Source organism: Ahaetulla prasina, chromosome 3, assembly GCF_028640845.1.
Source record: "Ahaetulla prasina isolate Xishuangbanna chromosome 3, ASM2864084v1, whole genome shotgun sequence".
In the NCBI taxonomy this organism is placed as follows: domain Eukaryota; kingdom Metazoa; phylum Chordata; class Lepidosauria; order Squamata; family Colubridae; genus Ahaetulla; species Ahaetulla prasina.
In genome coordinates, this window is record NC_080541.1 from 125,964,216 (window position 1) to 125,991,430 (window position 27,215).

The window sequence follows — 27,215 nt, forward strand, 5'->3', positions numbered from 1 at the left end:
ATTTAGATTAGGTTTTTGAAAAAAAATATAAAATAACAAGTATTCATTTATTATTAGTTTTTAGCTTTTCAGAAGCTAGCATATAACACTTTCATAACCTGTCAAAACCTGGCACTCTCTAAATATGCATTATTCATCCATTAATAAAGCAAATATCCACTGAGACACATACAAGCAAGTATTGGCAGTAATTTGAAAATAATTAGCCAATAATTTCTTCCAATATCCTTTTTTTTTTCATCTTTCCAGTCTAATTTACAACTCTGGGATTTCCCAGTCGTTCCCATCTAAGTAATCCTTTTTAGTTTTGGGGAAATTATAAGATTGGCTAAGGGCTTCCATCTGTTAAGGATATCTTTTTCCATACTGACTGATAGTTGTATGGTGGTAATATCTAGATTAAAGTCAACTAAATAATTGCAGAAGCTGGCATAGTTTAAAATACCACTTGGAACAGGAAGACCATGCATGTAGAACCAGGAATTTAGGCCCCTAAAATTAAAAAAACACAAAAAACCCATAAATTATTATAATATATTACATACAGACAATGTATTCCTTCCTAAGCTAGTTAAAAGCTAGCTTAGTAAGCTACAATATTGTAACCACAAGAAAGGATATTAAAACCAAAAGATCATGGCTCATGATAACTCACGATAAAAAAATATGCTATGAGGAAAGGTTGTGGCAGTCTTCCAGTCTTTAGGGAGAAGTAAACAATGCTCTGAACTGCAATTAGTGGTGAGACAAGCATGTGCTGATCAAATAAACAATAATTTGAACCATTATTAGTGATAGAACTGAGTTACTTGGTCTTTCTTTATATTTGTGCAGATTGTTTTGCTTCTTTGTCGGTTATTTAACTTGGCTCTTCCTTTCTCACCCGTTATACTCCTCTGTCTCCCATTTGTCTGGTTGCATCCTTCTTCATATCTCTAATTTATTTTATTCCTTCCTATATTTGGATGTTTTGCAGAGTCAGCTCAAATTTATTATGCACAATATGTAAAAATGTCTAAACATTTATGCAGAAGTGGCTGAGGGCCTCACTGGAGTCTGAGGCTTGCAAAATTTACTTGGCCATATTAATGGAGCAGGGTTTTTTGAGGCTTATATTGGGTTCTTTAAATGCAATAGAAGATCTGAAAGATCAGGTTAGGGATAGATGGAGGAAAATCTATCTATATGGTTGCTTAAGAGTTGACAATGACTTGATGGCACATAATCAATCAAAGCCTATTTGAGGTTAGAAATACAATTACCAAATTTAACTTTTTTTAGGTTTAGGTTTAGGTTTAAAAATAGGTTTTAAAATGAAAGGACACCATGCTGTCAGATTATAGTAATCATGAAAAATGTCAATCTGGAAATGGCACAGGAGAGTGAAGGTAAAGTATATTATTGTTTATTAGCTCTTAAGTCTTCTGTCTTACTTTGTGCACTTCCTCACATATAGCAGAAAAATATACCTAGTGCCTTAATTTCCTCTGTATTTTTCTAGTTTGTATTACCTCCCTCTGATCACTTGCATGTTTGTTAAAGAAGCTGTAATTAAGTCACCTGTTACTCTGCTCTGTATTGGTGCAAATATTTTTATTTTCATATTTCTTAAACTTAGCATCATAGCTTCACTTTGGTTCACAAACCATTTAGTTAGTTTAAACAGAGATTCTTAACTTCTCTGCCACCGCTTATTTATTACTACTTTAAGTACATATGGATGTTACTGTTTTAAGCATATAAACACTATGCCTGTAATAACACAGTACTTTGTATGATTTGCATTTTCCAGGCTCTCCCCTATGTCTGCCTTCTCATTGCAATGCTCTTCTTCATTTATGCAATCATTGGAATGCAGGTAAGCAAAGAATTACAAAGGTCTAGGATGTTGGGTCCACCCAACATAGAAATAACAAAACCTTGAGTCTTCCTCTTACATTAAGCTTAAGCTCCCATTTTCAGGCAGGAAGTCCATTAGCTCAGTTAATTGGTAGTCAAGAATATCTAAGTACACAGGTTGGAGAAGGCTGAAGTAGGTTATTTATAATCTAACAATTGGCATCTGAAGAAAAAAATAATGCAATATCTTATATTCAGGAATATGAATTATTACATTCCATATTGATGCGTATCATGCACCTATCAGTGTTCTTTCTAAAGCAATCATACTGTGAAGAAAAAAAATTGCATGAATTATGAACTTTTTTTCCTCCTCACAGTTTTGAATTGTCAAATGAAAAAAATTATGAACTAATTCAGTTTCCCTAAGAAGCAATGCTCTCTTACATTCAATGGATGATATGTATATAAAAACACTGTAAGATTTTTATTTTTATTTTTTATTTTTGGTAGATAGAACAAATACATTATCTGCTATTTGCTGTTATATCTTATGTGCAACTACAGGAAAATTGGCATATGACATAGAAGTTAAAATATTGGGTTAAGAACAAAGATATTCAAGTTCTATTTCATCCTGAAATATGTTTGACTCAACCATGCTGTTGTTCAAACCAATTTATTTGACACAGTTGTTACTGTGATGAAATATTGCAGTGGTGTGTGGGAATGACTTTGGGAGACGTGAAAGAGCCACTGCCATAGGAATAGTCAGATAAGCAGCAGCTGAGCCCATAGTACAAATGTGGGCATGGCAAACACCTCAGAAGGGACAATCCCTAGTTTCTTGGGCTGTAAAGGCAATGTAGAGAAATGTACTTTCAGTCTTGCAAGATTCTGTTAATCTAACCTTACAATACCAATAAAGGATAATATTTGTAGCTCAGGGTTGAAATGAAAGGTCCTTGGTGCTCTCTGAGCTTGCTTGTTTTCTTGCAGACATTTATTTACCCAAACTTGGTAACCTCATCAGTGCTAGTCTTACCTTACAATAGAGTAGAATTAGTTCATCTGGCTGTGGGGTTCCTGTCTGGAAATATAGAAATGAGAGTTCTATATGTTGGTTTGAATTGCTGATCAAAAGGTGAGATGTAAGTCAAATTAATAAATGCAATGTAACAGGTAATCTACTGCTAATTACTCAACAATGTCTGTATGGTGACTAAATACTGAATCCGTTAAATTTGTTGGGGTCCAATACAAATGCTATACAATATGGTTATCGAAGGAGAAAGTGAGATCATGAGTTGACATACTATAACCAGTTAATGTTCCTTTAACTCTCTTCAAGATTTTGAAAAATGTTTTATCCCAGCAGTATTTTTCCCCTTGTTCTGGTATCAACAACAGATTTGGAAATATGAAAGAATGGTCAGAGCACTGTACATTTTCTACCATCCACATATTGCTGTGATTGCTGTGTTTTTGCCTTATGAAGTCAGAGATAATAATTTCATTTCTATGTTTTCAGGTGTTTGGGAATATCAAGCTAGATGAGGAAAGCCACATTAACCGCCACAACAATTTCCGCAGCTTCCTTGGTTCTCTGATGTTACTGTTTAGGTAAATTTACATTTATATTCACATAGGGATCCATTCACACTTTGATATAAAGCAAAGAATTGTCTCCCCTAAGATTTCAAAAGCTTCTGGTAATGAGCCAATACTCAGCTAGCTAGTTTTACACAGCTTGCCTTAAACCAAGGACTCAAAATCTCCCTTTTTACAGACTATTTAGTAGGCTTTAACTTAAGACTGAATTGTTTTCAGCTCAGTGGGCCACAACTTTTATTTTCTGTGTCTCCTAATTTTTTTATCTTTATAAAGAACCTCCATGTTCTGAAGTCAGATAAAACTCTCTAATAGGCAGCTTAATTCCAAAGAGATTCATAAACAAAACTATTATCTTTGTTCTAGTTTAATTATCAGGCAGATTATACAACAGCACCTCTCCCTTCAGTGCATCTACAATGTCGTCATTATCTTTAAACTTGATAAACCCTTTCATTGCCAAAATGGAAATTGAGCTTTCCTATTGGAATCCCCACTCTAGCTTCTCACTTGATGCAGAAGTCATAATTAGATCTGACTGAACTAAATCATAAATTGTATAAAAGACCTCCTCAGTGTTATAATTGAATTTCAATAAAATATGGCACTTCATACCGGGTTGTATGTTCACTATGATTGACAAGAAGTGATATCACCTTTAGTAACCATGATGGGAATTAACCTCAGACAGCCTCTAGATGTCATGGATAATTTCTGAACCATTTATTGGATTTGAACTGTATCTTAATTTAAATTTAAGAATTTAATTTACATTTAAGAAACTATCTGAAATGTGTCTTTTGAAACTATCTTAAATAATGTGTATTATGTACAATAGTAAGATAATTACTGCTTTCTGTGGCTGCTGCCACCACCAGCCTGTTTGGCAATGACAGACCACTTCTACACTATTGCCAAGAAATCTACATGGTCCAGATCAGGGGTGTCAAAATCATGGCCCATGGGCCGGATGCGTCACGTGCTGGCCATGCCCACTGCCAGTTTAGCAAAGGGAGGGAAAAGTCCCAATATGTCAAGTGACAACGACGTGACAACGACGTGACAACGTGGGTTTTACACCCCTGGTCCTAGATGATCACCAGAAGACAAGCTCAACTTAAGGAAAAATTATGCTTATTATGATGTTTGTAGGAGATTTTGCAGAAGAGCAAGACTTTACCTCAACTTATATTTTTAAAAGAACTTCTTAAAGCACACTGAAGTCTAGTTTTAAAAGAGTATAGCTTAAACAGAGACTTTCTGAAAGTAGGAAGGATTTGTTGAATATAGTAATAAACCACAAGATGGATTTGTTTTCTTACAGAAGTGCTACAGGGGAGGCATGGCAGGAGATTATGCTTTCATGCCTAGAAGGGAAAGGTTGTGAGCCAGACACTACGGCAACATCTGGACAAAATGAGAATGAAAAATGCGGCACAGAACTAGCATATGTCTACTTTGTCTCTTTCATCTTCTTCTGCTCCTTCTTGGTGAGTTCCTCTTTCCATTATTCTACAGATTTATCGTTTTGTATTGTTTTCACCAGATTGATTTAAAAGATGGTATGGTATTCTTTAGTATTTCTCAAAGAGCTATTATGTTACAAGAAAAGCAGCTGTAAGCACAATTAAAGAATTTCACTATCGTGGGCAGCTCTATTTTGCTGGTCTTCTACTTATAGATCTGTGGCTATCCCTTTCCCCTTATTATGCATTCTTCTTGTTTCCTTCATACTTAGATGCTCAATCTCTTTGTGGCTGTCATTATGGACAATTTTGAATATCTGACTCGAGACTCTTCCATCTTGGGGCCCCATCATCTTGATGAATTTGTCCGGATTTGGGCAGAATATGATAGAGCTGCATGGTATGTAGGCATATCTGGGTTTTTTAATTTTATTTTCTTTACAAAATCTGTTTAGATGTGATATCCAAATCAAGTACAAATAGAATGGAAATGCCCTTCTCCATCCTGCGGCTTCTAGATGTTCTTATACAAAGGCCATCTGCACATAAACAACCTAATAGTCTTAAATTAACAATTCAGCCAGTTTCCATTTTTTAATTAAAAAGAAGTATATATCCTTTGTGAGTTTTTTTATTCTATCATCACAACTTTGCAAGAGCTCTTTTAAATAAGAGCAGCTGTGCACTTTTCATGACAATAAAATATACTGTAGATTGCAGTTTTCCTGCAGCAAATGATTTTTCCTGTATCAACCATAGGGATATTCTTGTGAGCCATTGTGGAAATTGAAGTCTCAGATATATATATAAAGAAGATTTTACCCATGTATCCCCAACCCATTTTTTTATTTTGTACTTTATTATCTTTTTGTGCCTGCAACCTAAAATGTTTTAAGAGAAACAAAAATCTTCACAGATAATTGATGTCAGAAGTGAATTGACCACCATGTTATTAAAAACCTTCATTCATACAACCCATACATTTAAGGAATGCTTTGGAGATATGTTTTCTATTATATCTTCCTTGGGGCATTTCAATATATTTGCCTACTTCCAGAATTCCTAAGTGATGGTCCTTAACCTGAAGTGGAACTGCTACTGGCAGTAATACTTAGGTTATCTTTTATGGATCTCAAGTCTGAACACTTAAAAAATTATTTCTTATTATTTTTCTCCTGCTTGAATTGGCACTATCTGTCTGCCTAATTATCTATTGATATTTGTGTCGATGTTCATGACTTTTCTGGAGATATTGGAATCCTAGAAGTTCATCAGATGGATATTATCTGCTTTATGTTAGGATCTGAAAATGAAATGTCTTGTTTTCTGTGAATTCACTCTTCTAAATTAATGAAACCTCTGCTTTCTAAAAGACTTACACAATAAATATGTTGGCCTTTAAGATGAGTGCACAGTTAATATGGCTACTCTTCTGAACTTGTTTCTGCTATTAGAAGCAGGCAATAATTTTGTAGCCCTGGCTTAATAACTCATCTGTAGCAAGGAAATTCATGTTATTTTCTTGAAAGGTCAAGAAATGTCAGTGTCACCCTTCGTAGCTAAAAGCTATAGTGACTGGCAGTTCTTGGTGCAGTCTCATAGAAGTGAAGAAAGCCAGTTTGTGGAAAAATTATTTAGGATTTAAATAAGAACACAACAAATTTTTCTAGTTATCTTATTTTCCCATTTTTCCCTTGCTATAGTTCTTTTTATAACTAGCCCATTATACTAAGACTGTAGTTTTTCAAAAATCATCCAATCTTGCCGTGAAAAAATAGGATTATAAAGAATTCAACTTCTTCTTTTGCACTTTATCACTACATTAAAAAATAATATCTACAATTCTATCTAGAATACTGCCTACAGTATAATTACCATTCTAAATTATAACTGTAAGAGTTTCACCTCCTGCCCTTCTACTGCTAGACTGTTGTGACCAAAAGAAATTATCTCTGGCTGATACAACTAAGCCTTAGTTTTCAGAGACCAAAAAAAACCCTGGGATATCAAAAGGAAGCACTGTAGTCTAATCATCTCCTGACATGCTATTGACACAGCTTTGGAGCACCTGTTTATCTTAGGTGAAATTGAACTCACAGTACAGATTGTTCACCACTGTGAAAAAAGGACAAAGTGGGAAGACAGGATTTGATGGGGGGGGAAAACCCTGGCTTGAAACTTTGCATACAATAACACACCATTTATCCACTTGATATGAAAACTCGATTATGCAAAACCATTTATTCTGCTTTTTTAAAAATTGAATAAAACTTGGTAGAATGACTGGGGTTTATTATTCCATTATAAATCAGGCCATGTGCTCCTTCTTGGTGATGGAAAATTCCTCCATGGGAACATGGTAGAGAAAATAATAGCTATATCTTCAAAGGAGGTGATTGTGCAGAGCTTTCCCTCAACCCCCTCCTAGAAAAAGAGCAATGCACATCTCTGGCGTTACTAGTTGCACACAGTTCTTCTTTCCCATTTCCTGATTGGGCCTATTAACTCACCTGTGCTTCCTTTCCAGTGGCAGGATCCTGTATAAGGATATGTACAAATTAGTACGGGTGATCTCGCCTCCTCTGGGCCTGGGAGAGAAGTGCCCCTGCAGGGTGGCTTGCAAGGTTTGCCTCACAATCCCCAGCCACAACCTGGCAATAGGGACATCCCATTAAATCCCACTCTCCTCCTCTCTTTTGTACTTCACGCTCTTGTACTTTCACAAGGGAATCCTGATTTGCTTTTCCTTGAGTTTAAAGAGATTCAAACCTTCTCAGAATCAGCAGCTGTTATAACTGGAAAAGATCAAGAAATGGATTTCAGGGCACAGCTGAAATTACACATTCATTGAATGAATAACTCTGGAGGTTTTAGAGTGTCTCCTATTGCATAGAGAAGTCTTTGAAACTATTGTTTTCTGCTGCCCCTTTCAGGACGTACATTTTTTCATTTGAAAGAGGTATTATATTTGGTTCTCACTAACTTGGGAGCAAAAGTAGGGAACAAAGAATTTATTTTTAAAAAAATCAAATCCGATATGGTAAGAAATGAACAAAGCTCACCAGTTGTGCTCAGAGACTTAATTTTAAAGGTATTACACTGTTGGGCATAGAAGATCCATTCATCCAGAATAACATTCTGCCTGTACTTCAGAAATAGTGCAACTAGATTCAAGCATCTTAACTTATATGAAAAACGTATGCCAGAAAATGACACTTGATACGGTGGGCAAGAGTTCATCTGGGTTTAACTTAATAAAGCTGCTTAGTTAATGAGAAATTAGCATGTCAAGGAGAAAGCTAGAGCAGCCAACAAACTTTTTAATTTTAGGAGTGAGAAATACTTTTGTATGGAAAAGTATTCTGGTACTGAGCTCAGATATAGGTTTAGTGTTATATTGTGAGATCACATCTAATAAAAAAATAAGGCGAGTGTTTACATAAAGGCATTAATCTCCTATACCTATACCTATTTTATGAGTGTTAATTCTGTACAAACACATTGATATGCACAAAGAAATATGTCTATATGGTATTGATATTAAGAAAAAATAAACCCTAGTTATATCAAATGTAGTAAATTCAAATACATGTATGTATGTATGTATGTATGTATGGATAGATAGATAGATAGATAGATAGATGGGCTTTGTAAGCAAAAGAATATCATTGATCATTAATCTCTATGGCAAATGACTAACAAATTACAGCTTTATTTAATTAATAGTAATTTTTTTCTTCTTGCTGGTCTCCTTTTGTTCATCAGTACTGACAAGGGCCAAAGATGGTTAGGAAACATTATCTTCTATTCATGACAAGCTCATTTAGAATTCAAAGTTTACTAACAAATCTATCCATTTGTTTAAAGTCTATTTAAAAAGAATGAACTTCTGCTTTCTTCTAATTGAGGAGCGTCTTCTATGACATTTTGTCCCGGCCAAGAAACCCTAAGTATTTCTGCACCATTTTCATAATATAGTTCCGTAGGTCATCCTTTACGATCCTTCATTACTTGCCTGCCCAAAGTTTCACCAAGAAAAATGTTGTAGAACCTCTAGATACATTCAGATTCCACAAAACGAATTTCTTCCTCACGCTCTCTTTGCAAGTAAAAGTTGAACAGTTCCTAAAACTATTATATATTATATATATTATATATATAGTTTCTTCTCCCCCAGCCCCCTAAGGATCCATGAATATGTGAGAAAATTGCAATGTAAAGCACTCTGAATTTCTGGATCTTAAATACTTTTGAACTTTTCATAGCCAGAGATGAGATGTGCCCTTTTGAAGTATATTTGTTCAGTTTTGCTTTAGAAAGGATTAAAATGTACTAATTAACTTCCATAGTGAACACCACAAGCAGCAGTGAACATACCCACAGAGAATCTTCCAAATTAACTTTGGAAATAGAGAACTGTCCCTATTTCTCAGTAATAGCATAGCATAATTAAGAAACCATGAGCAAATTAAGTTCACATAGTCTTTTGCCTCTCCTACAGTGCTTCGTTGTTTTTCCCCCCTAACCTCACACTGACTTGCAAAAAAGAAAACTTTCCTGAATTTGATTACTTGCCCAGATAAATCAAGACAACTGAAGGCTTTTGGACAATTTCCTGTGACTCATTTTGTGCAGTCAGCATCAGAACTATGCTAAAATTTTACCAGCATTTGGAATTTTTCTTATTTTTGTTTTTAACAAACTTTATATTTGTTTTTCCCATCAGCGTAACTTGTCAGTGTAGACATGCACACACACACACACACACACACACACACACACACACACACACACAATTAGTTATCTTTATGATTACTTTGAACAGAAAAATTAATTAGAACACACTGAAATATTAACTACTAGATTTACGTCCCATGCTGATTTAATATTTCTAACTGTGGCATGGTGATTAAGCTATGCCACATTATAAATAAAAAGTGTTTGTCCTTTTATAATATGTTGAAGAGTAGTGTGGAAAGATTCTAGGTAAATGAAAAATCTACCAACATTTTTACTTAGGAAAAGTGTATTATTTGATTCTGAGAACTAGCTGACTTTCTGCTGTATCAGACATTTCCTCAATTTATTTTATTTTTTATTTAATTTTAGGGCATTACTTTATTTGTATGTCACTCCTAAAGGACATTCATTCCCAAAGGCTCTGTGAGGCTAACAATTAAGATGTAAAATTATCTATATCTATAAATATATCTGTATCTCCTTAGGCATATCAAGCGATTTGCAAATATTGTTTTTAATCTTTTGCCTGGGTAAACAGCCATTACTTGAAAGAGAATCCCTAATGATAGGGATTATGTGGAAAAGTCACTCCAGGAAGTCTTGCTGTGCATTTTTTTCCCATTCAGATTTTCCCTTTTTTCATGTTATTAGTGGCTAATGTATATTTGTGCAAACTATTGGTTAAAACTGTTGTGCTAATAATTGTATGTGATTACGTCTCCTTCTTTATTTATTTATTTATTTATTAATATTTATTTATTTTTATTAATTTATTTATTTACTCATATATATGTTTATATACTATATAATCCTTTTTATATGATGTTGTGACAAAATAAATAAATAAATAAATAAATAAAATTAATTAATTAATTAATTAATTAATATACCTGAAATTCACAAATTGAATAGATACAGAATTAACTCCTTGAAATAAATATCTTCTTTTAATATTGTAAATTTATATTTATTTTTTAGTTTTTTGAAAAGCTATTGAAAAGCTTATTTAGTTCAAGTTTTAATCCATACCATATTAATCTCCGCTGAGTAAATTAAAACTGATCTGTTTTGTAAGCCTCTTGGATGCTTAAAAAATATTTAAAAGTGCAGAAAAAGAAAATAAAGAAAAGATATAAATATAGGAAAAGAAAGTATAATCTATGTTAAAAACTAAATATTTTTATAATACAACCAAAACCCTCTTCATTCCATACTTTAGCTCATTCTCTAAAATCTAATCTCTCCAGCCTCATTTCATCATATTCATCAGCAAGGGTTATCAGAAATAATATAATTATTGCAAACTATATCTGTTACACCCGATTTGAATTCTTCCTTTCCATTTAAACAGATCCACCCTGTTTCCTCTCTTCAAATAATCAAAGTCCAGCCTTATTATAATTAAACATTCTTAGAAATAAGCATCATCATCTAGTTCCAATCAAAAAATGATTAAATAACACCTGAAATAGCAACCCATTATTTTAAATTAGATCAGATAAACCAATTCTGTATTCTGTCTTGTTTCTCCCAAACAGTCTCAATTCCTTACAGAAAGCTCTAACATCTGCCTTTTCATACTCTCTTTGTGTCTTCTCTCAAAATTCTTGTCATTATCTTTGTTAGGCCCCCTTTGTAATTCCACTGGGGCAACTTCAACATTTCCCTTCTGTAAATCCAGTATTAAAAAATAATCCACATTGCTCCTCTAATTTATTGTTTGTATATAGGTAGTTTTTTAATTTTTTAAATCATTCAATTTCATTTGTAAATCTATTATTTTCATGTCTTTCTTGTAGGCTGTAATTTTAAAATCCACCTGTAAGTCAGTTGCAGTTTTGGGGCAGTCCATATGGTTAGAAACAGATTTTTTTAAAGCTTTTTTCTTTCTTCTGTGCAAGCCATACCCATTTTCACATTTTTAAAATTTTATATTCTGCTCTTCTCTTTCTTAAAGATATTACTACAAGATCTCTTGGCTACGATTTGTTTCATGCTTCTCTAGAAAATTATATACAATTCTTGTTTTAAAATGTTTCATTACAAAAACTACCAAACTTACAATGGAGGGAAAAAATTAAAAATTCAAATTCAGTTTTGGAGGCATTTTAAGGGCATATTTTTCTGGAATAAAAAGCAACTCAGTCAGACCTTCCTCACTGTTTATTTTCAAACAACATATTTTAATGCATTTTAATAGCTGCATACAAGCCAATTTGACTGCATTTAGCAAAAGACAAACCTAGAAATTTTAAGTAAAGATTGAAGGAAGTAATAGGAAATGGACAATTTTGAGATGAATGGAAAACATAATTGTTATTAAATTATTACACATTTTATCAAAAATAGGAGCAATTAAATACCAAACTTGTTGCTTTAACAGGGATGCCTCTGTGTTAGTGAGTCTTAAAAGTAATACAAGAGCTGAACAAATAGTAAACAAAGGTCATCATATTTTTCACCTAAAAAGAGCTGAAAAAACACCCTATACTGTTTAATAGCCAGTGTATGGCATCAGAATCTATTTTCACTGGAACCCATGCAAGTCTTTTCTTTCCTTACAACATACTTTGTATATTTTATTTCCCTTCTTGGAAAGAATAGAGGAAGCCCTTTATCCTTTCCCACAATATTCCTGACACTTAGAATAAGAATTCACAATGAAGCGTCCAAGGCAAGAGACTAAGATTTTAATCTGACCTCCTTTTATATTGAGTAGAGGGCTGAATACAGAACCAGAGACTCACAAAACAGGGAATACCAACCAACCCAACTGAAGCCTTAAGGCAAAACAGCTGCCTCTGTCAAGACTCTTTAAACTCCAACAGGGTGAAACTTGAATTCGCATGTGGGAGGAAATGGGAGGAGGGCTGTAGAGCATGGCATGTCGAATTTTCTTCCTGCATTTTCTTTTCTTACACACTTGGCATGCCTTTGCACCAGTGCATGGTGGGAGCGTGCTCCATCCTAGCTCTAGATGGAAGCAAACAGACACATTCCTTTGAGAAGTGACCACAGTGGACTTCCCTCCTATGCAAGATGCTGCTTTCTTCTTGCATGGACACAGCCAGAGAGGGAGGACATGTCACTTCACTAAGGTATGCACCACCATATTCCAAACAACACCTTTTGTGTATCTTGATTTATAACACTTACACACAAGCCCTGGAAATTACAAGGGGCATGTACTGCAGTTGAAAGAACTGGCTGTAAAAACATCCACAGAGAAATGGAAAGGCAGGCAGTTCGTTTTGGTGGCGTTCCTGGGTCTGTGTGAGGGGTGCTATAAATCCACATCAGCACAAGCTGTCATGTATGATTTGCATTGATTAATGGGTTTCCTGTTCTTTTCCTGTTTGTCTTTTTGTTTGTTTGTTTGTTTTTATTTGTTCTCTCTCTTCTGTTTCCTATATTCTGGTTTATTTGGGTCTTTTACCTCTGGGAATGCCTTTTTCTTTTGTTTTTCTGCATCTTGCTCCCCCCCTCCCCATTTCCTTTATCCTCTCTCCTTGCACATGAGCAGTGGCCGCATCCATTACACTGAGATGTATGAAATGCTGACTCTCATGTCCCCACCACTAGGCCTCGGGAAGAGATGTCCCTCCAAAGTTGCTTATAAGGTAGAACAACCCTTCTTTCCTTTATGGGCTTCTGATTAGCAAGAAATGGGAAGCGAATAATGGTAACGGGTGGTGGGAGATAAAGGAGGTGTTCCATTATTTCTTTGATTTCAGATTGTGTTCCTAGCTTAATACTTACTGCTTATATGTTTCAAATCCTTATAACTCTGTTTGCAATAGCATTATAAGAGAGAAAGGCCCATGGATCAGTGCAAGTAATGTTGAAAGTTAGTTTTTGTGCAGGCCCACAACAAACATTGTGAGGGTAGATGCAAGAGAAACAGAATTGGTAGTTGTAATGTAAGGTAAAGAATACTCAAGAATTTATTTTTGCACTGAATATTATGATTGATGGGACATCTGTTCAGTTATTCCATTGTCTGCAAAAAGTAAGGGATGCAGAATAAGATTCAAAAGGTCTTCGTTTAGCATTAGAGCAAATGTTCTTTATGCATTCAGATGTGGTTTCCATCCCGCTACTTCAGTGGAAATGTTCCAGGTAACAGGACTGAATATAATCCTCTGTGAAGCCACAGAATACCTTTCCCATTTAGATCAGACATTTTTAACTAGTTGGGCTAAAGTTCAGATATAAGGCAGTTTATATCAATATGATTAACTGTATTAGAGCAATGCTCATGATATTAAAGTAATTTACACACATAAAACTACAAACCTATCTGGGAATATGCCCTGTGTTTTATTTCTGAGTATGTAGAGCCCCTTCAGCAACACTTTGGAATTTGTTTGAAATGGAAAACTGTTAGCTATATAAGAACATTTATATTAATAACACTTAATACGTTTTAATGAAATTATCCTGGGCTGCCTGTTTTTAGGAATACAATCCTCCTCACACTACTTAAAGGCCAAGTGTGGCTCTCAGGCCAAACTTGATACCATACTTCTAATATGTGAGATTGAACTTTAATCTGTACAAAAGTCTGAACTAAGCAAATACTTTGGAATAGGACAACTATGTCAGAAAAAAATGAGAAACTACTCTAAAAACTGCAACTTCTTCTCATTGACTCGTTGAAATACAAAATGGAGCCTGACATGCCCATTAAATTGAAATCCTTTCAGCAGAGCTTTTGACTTTAAAAAAATCTGCAAGGGTTGCTCTGACAGCTTGGAAGGCAAGCAGTGATACCCCTGAAGGTGAGGTGAGCAGGTGATAAGCTGGTTTCTTACCAGTGTGATAACACTGCATGCAATAGGTCTAGCAGGTTCAAAGTAATCTGCAGAACAGGTTCTTGCTAGGTGTCTCATTATAGGAAGTGAGAGAATGGATGGAAAATGGGTCCAGCTCTATCCTGGAAAAGGTAGCAGCCTGAAAATATTGGGGCTTCTGCCTGAGGATCCTGTGCTGATATCTCAGTATTCATAAAGTATTAAGGGACTGGGTTAATTCATTTCCAACTCAGAGGTAAATAGATGTAGTGGAAGCTGCACTGAAGCTAGGATATTTTCTTTCTGTCATTCTCTCTCTTTCTCTCTCTCTCTCTCTCTCTCTCTCTCTCTCACACACACACACACACACACACACACACACACACACACACACACACTTATTTTTTATTTGGGGATGCTATGGCTGCATTTCTGTTTGGATATACTGTTCCTCCTGACTCTTGAGCTTCAGACCCTGTAGCAAAAATGTTAAGTCTAGTTAACTGGGAAGAGTTTTGCTGTTTTCGTCCTTGTCTTCAGGACTTGGTATGCAAAATGCCAGATTATTGATGTTTGGCTGGTTTGGCTTATCTCTGCCTTTTGTATCAAATGCAAAAAAAAAAAAAAAAGACTTGAGAATGTGGCAGTGATGTATATTCCTTCTCATGATTTCAAGTCAGTAGAAAGGAAGGTAGCCATGGTTCACCTCCAAAGGGCTCCTAAGCATTTGGAGTGAAAATGGGGGTGATGTGGAAGTGATAGCCTGATTTCAGTGGTATTTGCATCATGAAAGCAGAGCAACTGTATGGGAGAAGGAGGTTAAAAGAGTAAAGAGGACGGTGATTGAAACTTTGTCCCTTTTTGATATAGGTAGTTCTCAACTTATGACTATAAATTCTGTGATTATATGACATTATAACGGCACTGAACAAATGACTGTACCCAAATGAACTAATGACCTGTACCCAAAGTTATGGCTGCTGCAATGCCTCCAGAGTCACAAAATCTGGCCACTTGGTAATACAGTCAATTGTAGGGGTGCTGCAGTTCACCCCACTCACTATTTCCCCCCCCCATTACTCCACACTGGCTCTCTTGAGCTCACTTCCAGCCCAGCTGGGTCCCCATAGGTTTTAGGGACCCAGTTTTCTATTGCCACTGGACCCCACATCTTTGACTTCTCTGCCCCTCTCCCATCCCTCACTCCATTTACCTCTTCTGAAGAAAACCAGTGTGTCACATAGCCTTCCTATTTAGAAATGTGCGAATTGCAGCTGCTACCAAAATGGCCCCGGCTTCCGGGATGGTATGAAGTAGCCTCTATGTAGGAAGGCCATGGGCCATATTGGCTATTTCTCTTTTCAAAAGATTATTTTTTTGAAGATTGTCTTTCAGGAAAAGAAAAAAAACAGACAATGTGCCACACAGCCTTCCTCTTCAAAGGCTGTTTGATGCCGTTCTGGAAGCAGATATCATTTGGGGAGTGGCCAAAATTCTTAAATGACAAGAATTGCAACCACTTCCAAAACTGTACTTCCTTCCAGGATGGCATTATGTGGTTTCTGTATAGAAAGGCCACATGGCATTGCACATTGGCTGCTTCTCCTTGGGAAAGGCAGTCTTTGGAAAAGACAAATGAAATGAGGCGTAATGGGAAAAGGAGGAGGCCCTGTGGTATATACAACCTAGTAGGGTGGGAAGCTGTGTAATGGGTGGGGAAGGCCAAATGTGATTTGATAAAGTGCTGCAGTGTGGACCTGCACCTGGCTTCCCGGAACCTCCCCCACCTCCTGAGGCATTTCATGCTCTGCTTAATGACCCATACGGTTACTTAACGACTGCGATGGCAAAAGCTGGGATTGTGGTCGTTAGGTGAGGGGATCAGATGGGTGCCTCAGTTAACAACTTCCATGATTGACCACCATAATTCCAGGCTCATTTGTGGTTGTAAGTTGAGTACTACCCGTATATAAAATGGGGTTTTGATTATGCACCTATCATCTTTACTTTTTTGACTCCATTTCCTAAAGTTTCTGTATGAAATTTCTGGTTCAAATGCTTAAAAAACAGAATTGCAAACCCTGGCTCTCTAAATAGTTATTTGGGATTGTCTGTTTACTGCATTATCCATGATTTTAGCTGAGGGCAATTTATGTTCACCTTTGTGCATGCCACAATGGTACCATTTGGTTTCTGAAGCATAAACCCCCCTCCCTTTTTTTTTTTTGATTCTGTACACATTGAAGCAAAAATATTCCATGAGTCTTATTTTCACTAATCCCATTTTATGATAGATCCAGAAATCTCAAGAAAGAGGGTGGTTAGTGTGATGGGAAGAATAGAATAAGAATTGACAAAGCAATATATACACTCTGAGAAGTGGATTTGGCCATTTCGTTTTCCCCTTCAAGGGTAAAAGGAGCATGACCCACTCACTCCCACATGACTCATCAATTTCTCTTCATTTTCCCTTTCTCTCCTCCCTCTTCAACTTCAGATAAAATGGAACCATTGCATGGGCAATCATTTGCTGCCAACAAGACCTCTTTTGAAGAAAACTCAAAAAGGGGGCGCCAGGATATAGCTAAGAGTTCTGAGCTTATTAAGTAAAAGAAAAATTGTTCTAAATGGGAGACGCAGAAGTAAACTACAGCTGCTTCTCCTTTTAATGGAATCAGAGAGTTTGAATTCCTTTCCCACAATCACAGAATGTGATTGTCAAGGAACCTAATCGGTCATCTTGTCCGTCTTGCTCCAAGTCAATAAAAGAACACATATCCTTGGCAAAATGAATTAAAAGGGGCAAAAGACCAAGCTGAAGGGAATGGGATAGATTGGAAGAGATGGGGGCGATCCTTGCCCTCCTTTTTGGCTGTTCTAGTTTATGCATTTTAAGCATTTTCCTTGTGTCTCCATGATACAGTTTTCCAAACTGTTTTCTGCCTGATTCCCTTCTCCCCACCTATTTTGTGCAGAGACTGGTCCTGATGAACATGCCGGTGGCTGAAGACAACACGGTGCATTTCACTTCTACCTTGATGGCATTAATTAGAACAGCTCTTGATATTAAAATCGCAAAAGGTAGGGGTCTGGGGGTAAATGGGAAAGTAAAGTAAGGAAACTAAAATAGTCAAGAGTTAGAAATTTACTTTTTGAGGTGGGGAAATGGGCAACTTCCCAAAATCAATTAACTTGTAAACTACATCAGGGGTCTCCAACCTTGGTCCCTTTAAGACTTGTGGACTTCAATTCCCAGAGTTCCCAGACTCTGGGAGTTGGAGTCCACAAGTCTTAAAGGGACCAAGGTTGGAGACCCCTGATCTACAAAGACGTCATGACTCAGAATAATCTGATTCTCTAAGAATAATTTCAGGTCTAGTTGTTGTTTTTCCCCAGTCATAGAAGAAAACACTGCTAAACCACCTGCTAGTATGAAGCATGAAATAAGAAAGAAATGAAATAGGAAATTTCAGAAATTTACTAATTGTGTAATGGGAATCTATTGTCTGACATTTTCAGAGGAGAATGTGAAAGAATGAAGAATTAATGTGTGCATACATATATTATAAATATCTCATTGGATTTGCAAGGGTACTACTGATGGATTAATTAATTAAAGATTGAGGGGTACTGGTTTGGATACTTTGCTAAATTTAAGTCTTGTTGGTATCCTCCAGGACCTCACAGATTTGGCTCTTGGTAGCCAATTGGAATTAAAGAAGGGTTCTAATCTCTGGTGTCATTAAGCTTAGAGGAATATGGGAAACAAAATGGATAAATAATGAGTCTAGCTCCCTTGTTTTCTTTTTCTCTTTCCTTCTCTTTCTCTCCACTTTGTTTAGAGTTCTTTTGATCTGCTCCCTTATAGGTGGTGCAGACTGGCAACAGTTAGACTCTGAGCTCCAGAAAGAGATACTGACCATCTGGCCTCATCTTTCTCAGAAGATGCTAGATCTATTGGTCCCCATGCCAAAAAGTAAGTTATTGTTTAGGAATTAGGGCTGCCAAGTGACCTTCAGAAAAATAAAAGAAGCAAGATTTGTATGATTTTTAAGAAAGAGAAGGAATTTCATATAAGCAAATTCCTTGTGCCATTAGAGCCATGGTCGCGCTGTGGTTAGAATGCAGTATTGCAGGATACATCTCCTGACTGCCTACAGTTTGGCAGTTCGAATCTCACCAGGCCCAAGGTTGACTCAGCCTTCCATTCTTCCGAGGTTGATAAAATGAGGACCCAGATTGATGGGGGTAATATGCTGACTCTGTAAACCACTTAGAAATGGCTGTAAAGCACTGTGAAGTGGCATATAAATCTGCTACATCATTTATACTTCTAGCCTACTCTATATAGAGACCTAAAGCAGAAAAACATACGTGAAAATAGAAATGCATCCACATGTAAACAATACTCAGACGCATGACCCCTTTCATAAAATAGCCAATATCCTAGCTATTCTACTCTAAGACTATTCTGATATTAGGATCAAATATTAACCTTTAAAAAACATATATGCAGAAACCAAGGAATCATTCTGCCTATGATCTACATCTTATTTGAGGGCCGCTAGTTCCCTACAAATCATAGGGCTTGAAAATTCAGAGGCAAGCTCATAAATATGTGTTCTTTCCTGCCCCACGGATGTGCAAAATTGTATGTCCCTGATTCTAGTTCTCTTAGCAGAGTAAATGGGTTCTGTTTTGGTTAATATGGTTACATCTTTTACTTCCAGCTACAGACCTGACAGTTGGGAAAATCTACGCAGCCATGATGATAATGGACTATTATAAGCAGAGCAAAGCTAAAAAGCAAAGACAGCAGCTAGAAGAACAGGTACGATTCTGCCAGAGGAAAAATATAATTGGTCTTGTTTTGTTGTGGCTTAAAATTCAGCCATTCATATTTTCTGGCAATAGATTTGTATGGAAAGCATTAATAGAGGATGTGGTAGGTTATTTGCATAAGAATTTACAGATATACCTTGCAGCCTATGATGCATGTAATACAGTAAGGATGGTTTCCAAGAATATATAAAATTTTGCTGCAGTTTCTGTAGGGTGGCCAATAGGAATTGTTGTAGCAAGATAGAAGACAGTACATATTTTTGTAAAAAGGAAAATGCAATGGCAGGATTCCTGATCTACAGTAACTGTTCTCCTTTCCCACAATTTTATGCATTCTATGAGTTCTTTTTGTAGGAGTCTGTATAATATGTGTATCCTTAACTTCTCTGAGACCCCTTGCATACCATCAGCTGTGATTCCCTTAGCTATCTAGAGTATTTATTTGTTGCTACTATGCAAATCGTTACCATTCTTTGAGATGTGCAGAGCTTGCTTGCAGGTCGCAGTAGGGAAGCAGTATATTGGAACTTCATCCCTTCATTATTTTCCCCCTCACCAGCAACACTATTGAAGTGAGCTGAAAAGTAGACAAGCAAACCAACAGCAAGCCGATGTCCATACAAAGCCATTCCAGCAAGAAACAGCCATGCAAAGCAGCAGGGAGGCAACAGGGAAAGTTGACAAAGTACCACAGAGCTTCAGTTCGGGAGGGATGATATAATTTCAGGAGCTGAGATGAAGTGGAAATTTCCAGCCATGGAGGCCACCAAGGGTTCTAGAGGAAATGCTGAAAATCTGCTTTTGCATTGTTTCTTCTGGAGCAATGGCACAGGTCTCCGAACAGAAAAGCCCTTGCATGTGGAAGGATTCTAAAAAAAAAGGATTGCGTTAAAAATACAGCACTTATGCAATTCTTTGAATATAGAGACAAATGACTGGGGAGGTGTGGGGAAAATGGAGGATGAAGCTATCTATATAATACATTTTCATAATGAAAATAATTGAAGGGATTTGTATTTGCTGTCCCAACAGTGTCTCATTTAGTTTACCTAAAATTATGGGCAGTTTCAGTATTATTTCCTCTTCTTTGGGAGTATTATTTTCTTCTTCTTTGAGAGTAGACTTTCCAAACCTGTTGCCCTCTAAATGTGTATACTCCTCATCACATCTAGCCATTATAGACGTTGAACACGATGGAAGTTTTAATTCCACGTGTTCATTATGTCATTATTTTACCTAATTGAAACTGCAGTCATTTTCTCTTTCTTAACTCAGAAAAATGCCCCAATGTTCCAGCGCATGGAGCCTTCATCTCTTCCTCAGGAGATCATTTCCAATGCCAAAGCTTTGCCTTACCTCCAGCAAGACACAATTTCAGGACTGTAAGTGCAGAATAAACAATACCACCTTGGCTTTTTTATTTGTAATCCTAGTGATCCTAATCCTTTTTTCATTGAATCTTACTCAAGATACAAAGCTGTAATGGTAGGGAATCTAATCTAAGAAAGATATTACAAATAAACCCAAAGATCTTGATAATAAACCATGAGGGAATAGAAAGTAATTGTGCTGGTTAACAGCACATTTTCAACTACTGAGATTGCAATAAGAATGCAGAACTCAAAACTTAGTTTGAACAATAAAGGTAGAATGAAAGGAGGAGAATAATCAGGAAGTCACGTTGCATTTTGATTCTTATCCAATCCATTCCTCCATTAAAACTTTCAGTCTTGGTCTATATTAAAGCATACTTCTCTCTCTGACTGGGTTCGTTGAACATGTTACCCAAGAGTTTGCTTTATTTGCTTGAAACTCAGTGTTATGTAAATCCAGCCATGGTTTATGAGGGTGAATCATAACTGTGATTTATTCAATAAATCATGTGTGAAGTTACAGCTTAGTGCAATATGCCAACCAGCCCAAGTCTGAATACAAAATAATGTTTTCAAATGAAATGTAGCATAAGAATAAAAATATAACTCACAAAACCTTTTGGTGAAGATTATCTGATTACATCTGTTTATCTGGTACAGTTTTCTACATTTTACATCACAGTTTCAAACTTTGCAGCAGTAATATACCAATATACATCCACACTTATAAGCATTTCTTATTCCCAACATCAAGAATTAAAAATGTGTATATACTGTCAATGCAACATGAGCATATAATTTTGTCTGGTTTCAGGTTTTTCACTTTTATTATATGATAATAATGTCAACAATACAAGATAGTAGTTGTTTGGTTCTTTTGGTTGTAAATAAAAAAATACTACTATTATTATTGTTGTTATGATGGTTGGTCACACAGTCAGCCAAATGTTCAGACTGGATATGGCATTTTTATCCATCAAGTCCTTCCCACATATCTGGAATAGGAAGATGATGATTGCTTATGGTACAGTTATTGTTACAGGATGTAAGCTGTTCCAATTAAAATTGCCATTTGCAATTGATTGATGGTGATTTTGTCAATGTTGATAGCGTTCAAGTGGTGCTTCAGATGTTTTGGGATTGCATCCTTAGGAGCCTGTCACTATCAATATGATTTTTGCTTTGTTTTGCCAGTGTAGTTCTACTTCTATTTACAAGTTTTTAGATTTTGTGATTTTCTCCAGTCCTTTCTCTACTATTCTGCTTTCTCCAGGTTATGCAATGTCCCCTATCCAGACTTTTTGTCATTCTTATCAACAATTGTTAAGTCTGGGGTGTTGTGTGGCAAAGTGCTTGAATTCTAAAAGTCCCAGAGCACTTTAGCTTCTTTCTTTTTTATTAGTTTGACTATTTTCTGGCCCTACCAATTCTCGCTTGCAGGCAAATAGTATTTCTTTAAAAAATCTTTCAATGTACCATTATTGCTACTTTATTATGCCTTCGTTTGTAGTCTGTCTGTGCAGTTTTCTTGCAGCAATTAACTAGGTAGTCCATCGTTTCATTACCTTCTTTACAGAGATAACTTTTGCTTTCTTTTGCTGTCTTCTCAATGCTGGCTTTGTATGCATTTGTTCTTAAGGTTTGGTCTTATACAACCAGAATTAGCCTTTGCATCTCTTTCTTAACCTTCCTGCTCCTAGCCATTTGCCGGGTCTTGTTATTATATAGGTCTTCGATTGTTTTAGTGTTCTGGTCATGTAATACTTTGCCTTACCATGTCTTTTTTTCTAATCTTCATTTTGTCTTTCTTGTAGGGCAATTAGGTCTCTCCAGTACTGGTATACTAGCTTTAATGCATCTTCTTCACTGTTCTTCAGATATCTTTCCAGTTGCCTTTTATTTTCTTCAACTTCTAGTGCACTCGCAACATTTCACACCCACCTATTTTCCTTGGTAAATAGTGTCTGTCACTGCATGGATGAAGAGTATGATTCATTGTCATTATTTTTCTAGTTTTCCTACCAAGGGCTTTTAGCTCTGCTTGAATCCAGTCCATTATTCCAGCTTTGTATCTAATAGCTGGAATTGTCTGAGTGTTAATTGCCTTAATGGATTCAAGATCTTCTTCACTCTCATGATGATCTATTTATTTTTATTTTATTTTATTTATTTATTTTTGTCACAACAGTGTATATATATAAGTATATATAAGCATAAGCATGAAAATAACTATATAATATATAAGCATATATATGAGCATAAGTATGTAATAACTATATTAATTGGATATAATGAAAGGAAACAATAGGACAGGAACGGTAGGCACGTTTGTGCTCTTATGCACGCCCCTTTACTTCTAACCTTCTTCTTGTCTCTAGTGCTCTTGATGTTTTCAGCTTAAAAGATCCACAAGTATTTGTAGTGATTGTCTTTCAAACTCTTGATGCTATATCCATAGAGCAATTTTTTTTGTAAAGAAGTTTTATTAACATTTTTCTTTCATCATACATATATATATATATTAATTTTTATAATACATTCCAATCTTCCCACTTTTTCCATATTCATCCCTTTTATATAATTCTTTATCACAAATTCACCATTTTTCACCATTCTTGTTATTTCATCCTCCCCCCCCCCCCCCAATACATTTTACATATTTCCAATTTTGGCCATAATATTTTTTTCCATATCTTTTCTTAATCTCTTCTTAATGCATAATACATAAACAGTATCACTATCCACCCTTTAATTCCTAGTTTCTTACAATAACATCAATTAATTGTCTTATTTCTTCATTTACAGCATATATTTTTCAAAATCCCCATCCCACTTTTTAACATTTCAATTTTGTCTCTTAGTTTAACTTGTCTGCATAATTAAACCCAATTGCTATTTCATATTTTATCTGTTGTTCTGTTTTGCTATAAGCAATATACATCATCATATTCACTTATTACATTAAAACCCTTTAACTTAATAGATCATCCACAATTAATAATATTAATACAATTCCCTTAAATCTATTAAAATATACCTTATTTCCCTTCCTCCTTTCCACTATTTTTCCTCTCTTTAACCATTTTCTCTTGGTCTCTCCAAAATTCCACTTCTTAATAATTTCCTCCTTTTATCCCATTCTTTTAACTTCTTCTTCTTCTTTGGTATTTATTATATCTTTTCTCCTGAATCCTTTTTCTCACTTTTAGATATATTACTCGTGTAATTCTCCCCAAGGTTTCTCCTAATCTCTTTCCACTCTTTTCTTCTTTTCTCTTTAATTGATTCTTTTTGAGGGAATATTCCCCTCTATCCACTCTTTTTTTGCCACTATTAATCCCAGTGAAATCATCTACCTGCTTTTTTGCATTCAATTCCTTTTCTTTCAATATTATTTTCTTGCTCCTCGTTTATGGTCTCTTTTTCCTGTTCTGTGTGTCCCAGCAAAATGTCTGACTTTTTATTACCCTTTAGTGATTCACACATGTTTTTAAACATCTCAATTAATTCCTCACACATCCAAGACTCCATATTGTCAATTTAATAAATTATTAAAACTTTTTATTTATATTTAATTAAAATTTTAAAGTCCATATAGTCTCCTTTTAGTTCCAAATAGTATCCAATTCAAATATTTATCCAATCCACTCCAAGTTAAAGCTTTGTTATCTTCCACAACCATTGAGAGTTGAAACCAAGTAGTTCAGAAAAACAGATACTCTTTAAAAGTTCTCCGTTTCTGAATTATCTTTTATTAGTCAAAGTTACAGCTGTTATTTTCTCTTCTATCCTCCAACCAATATTGCACTGCTCTCTTTCCGCCAGCAGATGTCTCTCTCAAATCCACAATATTCTCAGATCAACTAAGTATCAAAGCTGTCAAAATATTTTAAATCCACATAAAGAGTGGTTTTTCTTGGGTTTTTTTTTTAAATTATTTTTAGTTTCTCCAAATCCAGTTATAGAATTTTCTTTCTTGGGCTTTGGTATTTTATCTTCCTGTTTGTTCTTCTCCCTCCATTAACTTTCCCAAGTGCCAATTAGCCCCTCACCTTTAAAGGGACACCTTTTAAAATTATTTTAAAAATTTACCTTTTTTACCTGTGAGTTGGTCAGTCACTCACCCAGTACCAGCAGTCTGTTCAGACACCACTCCTGCACAAAAAATTTAGTCCGGTTGCCCCAGCTTCAGAGCAGTCATTTTTCAATGGCTGCCACCTGTGCCGCCGGTTTGAAGGGTAGCCTCCCACCTTTTGAGGAACTTGCCTGTTCCTCTTGGTCATCTGAGGAATCTCTCCTTTTTCACTGTCCCTACAGGACGGTTCCAGTCCAAAGACCCCCTGACAGTGGTTTGTCCGGCTGGATTTTTGTGGAGCTTGTCGGAGCCCACTATTTTTCCACACGGTCTCGCCCCGATGCTTCCAGTTTTTTCTAGCATTTTGATTTCTTCAAATTTCACTATTTTTCCCTTGTTAAGGATGTCACATTCATCCAGTCCAATATCCATTACAATATCCTGGTTCTGTATATGCACAATGAGCATTGAGCAGCATCTATTTCAGATGGTATTTTTCCATTCAGATCATTCAAATAAAGGAGACAAGATAGCCTGGCAGATATTTTTGATATTCGATAGTCATGGTCTAATTTGTTCAGTATTGTTAACAGAGGAATCAATGCACTAATAAACAGTAATGGTGAGAGTGAGTCTCCTTAAAAGATTCCTGTGGATATTAACCTCTCCCAGAACTTCACCACTAACTAGCAACTCTCTCTTCCGTTGTGTCTCTAATCTTCCATGAAGCATCTGATGTTTCTACTGACTCCTGTTATTTCTAGGCACTTGATTATCCAATCATGTGGCAAGGAGTTAAATACCTTCTTTTAAGCAATGCAATCCACATTCAGGTGGACAAAACCTGTTTTCAGCTAGATGCTGTTGGATTGTATCAGCTACCACAGCAGTTAGCAATATGAAAGTTATTGGTAAGCCTGTAGTTGCCTGGTGCTTCCTCTTTTGTTGGATCTTTCAGATGCTAACCAATCTGCAATTTCACCTCTTTGAATGGCTGTAGACCAGTCAGGTGTTTTAATGAAAAAACATGCTGTTAATCTTCACTTGGTGCTGATCAGTTCTTGATCTTCCTTGCAGTTTCTCCACCATTTCTGCTGTTATTACAAGTTCTTTCATTTCAGCTTCTTTTTTTATTCTTAGCTGCCACTTTTATCCAAGCTGTATTATTGTCATAATTCTTATTCCATAGCTGTGCCCAGAACTCCACTGTTTTGTCTTCATCTAGTATTGTCTAGTTTGCTGCATTCTCTCCATTGATGGATTGGTGGAACGTTTCTAGTTTGACTGACAGTGGAAATTCTGCGTATTGTGTGTAATTCAAACTACCTATCTGATGATCTTCTTGGTTGTAGCTGTTATTTATTGCTTTATTGTTTCTAGTGCTTCAGAAGGATGAGCAAATAACAGCAATGTGCTTTCCTAAAACCTGGCAGGGATATGTCAAGCTTACCCTTGGAAAAGAATTTTATAGCATATTCATTTCTGACATTGGTAATAATTAGCTCATTTTTTTCAACAAAAGCGTGTCGTTCATTGAGAAATATCTTTTTTCCCTGGGGCTGATGTTTTATCTTGGAGGAGGTAGAAAAAATTAGTGAAAGTTACAGGAAGATGTATTCTCTTTTCATTTCAAGTTGGACTATCTTTATAGGACCAGCCGTAGTGGGTTCCCCTCCCTGAGTCCACTCTCTCCCCAAGAGATATTCCAGTTGGCATGTATGGATTCAGCCCACGGAGAGTACCAAGAACGGCAATCTCTGGTAAATCAATGTACCTTTTATTAAAAATGCTTCTCTGTTTTTCATTGATTTCAGAAAAGCAATTCAAGTGAAATTGTGTACTGTTGAAAAACCTTCTTGATTGCAAATGGTGTTATATTATTGTATCATATAATGATATTGCATTGTGTTATTATAAAATATATTGTACAATATATTGCATATATTGCATGCAGTATACTGTATATACTATTACACAATACATATACAATATGTGATGATAATCTATTACATTATATTATTGTATAATATGTTATAATGTCTATTTTATTAATCTTACTTTATTTTTTGGTCTAGATTTTAGGAAGCCTCATGTTCCCAGAAAATATCTTACGTTTGTCTTTGAGACCTATTATTCTTTTTTTCCAAAGCTATTCTGTGGAATATAATATTGAAACTGGGTCTTTCAAAATAGTTTAATCATTATAACCCTGAAATGCTGGTAATCCTAGAAAGAGATCCTGGTAGCTACCTTTAGGTGTTTGTAGATCCTGTTGATGAAATTTACACAATAACAATGAGCAGCTTCCCCATTGGACATTAACAGAGAAGATTTCTGGTAGGCAAGAATTCATCCATTCCGGATAGGAAGAATAGATCTGTAGTAACATACATAGCTATTACTTTTGTTATCAGAATTAATTACAATCTTTTTTTTTAAATAAAATATGAATTTGTTTATCATCAGTTTAATCTCA

General features: G+C 35.7%; 1 protein-coding gene across 1 annotated transcript in view; it reads left to right on the plus strand.

Annotated features, from left to right (window-relative positions):
• CACNA1E (calcium voltage-gated channel subunit alpha1 E) overlaps window positions 1-27,215 on the plus strand; it is a 334,730-nt gene that overhangs the window by 285,632 nt on the left and 21,883 nt on the right. The window contains exons 35-44 of the mRNA XM_058178755.1: window positions 1,793-1,858; window positions 3,371-3,462; window positions 4,775-4,940; window positions 5,189-5,316; window positions 13,180-13,276; window positions 17,425-17,530; window positions 18,318-18,425; window positions 19,180-19,280; window positions 20,567-20,673; window positions 26,391-26,499. Of these exons, the coding sequence (XP_058034738.1) occupies window positions 1,793-1,858; window positions 3,371-3,462; window positions 4,775-4,940; window positions 5,189-5,316; window positions 13,180-13,276; window positions 17,425-17,530; window positions 18,318-18,425; window positions 19,180-19,280; window positions 20,567-20,673; window positions 26,391-26,499 (1,080 nt within the window). The remainder of the gene's footprint in view (window positions 1-1,792; window positions 1,859-3,370; window positions 3,463-4,774; window positions 4,941-5,188; window positions 5,317-13,179; window positions 13,277-17,424; window positions 17,531-18,317; window positions 18,426-19,179; window positions 19,281-20,566; window positions 20,674-26,390; window positions 26,500-27,215) is intronic.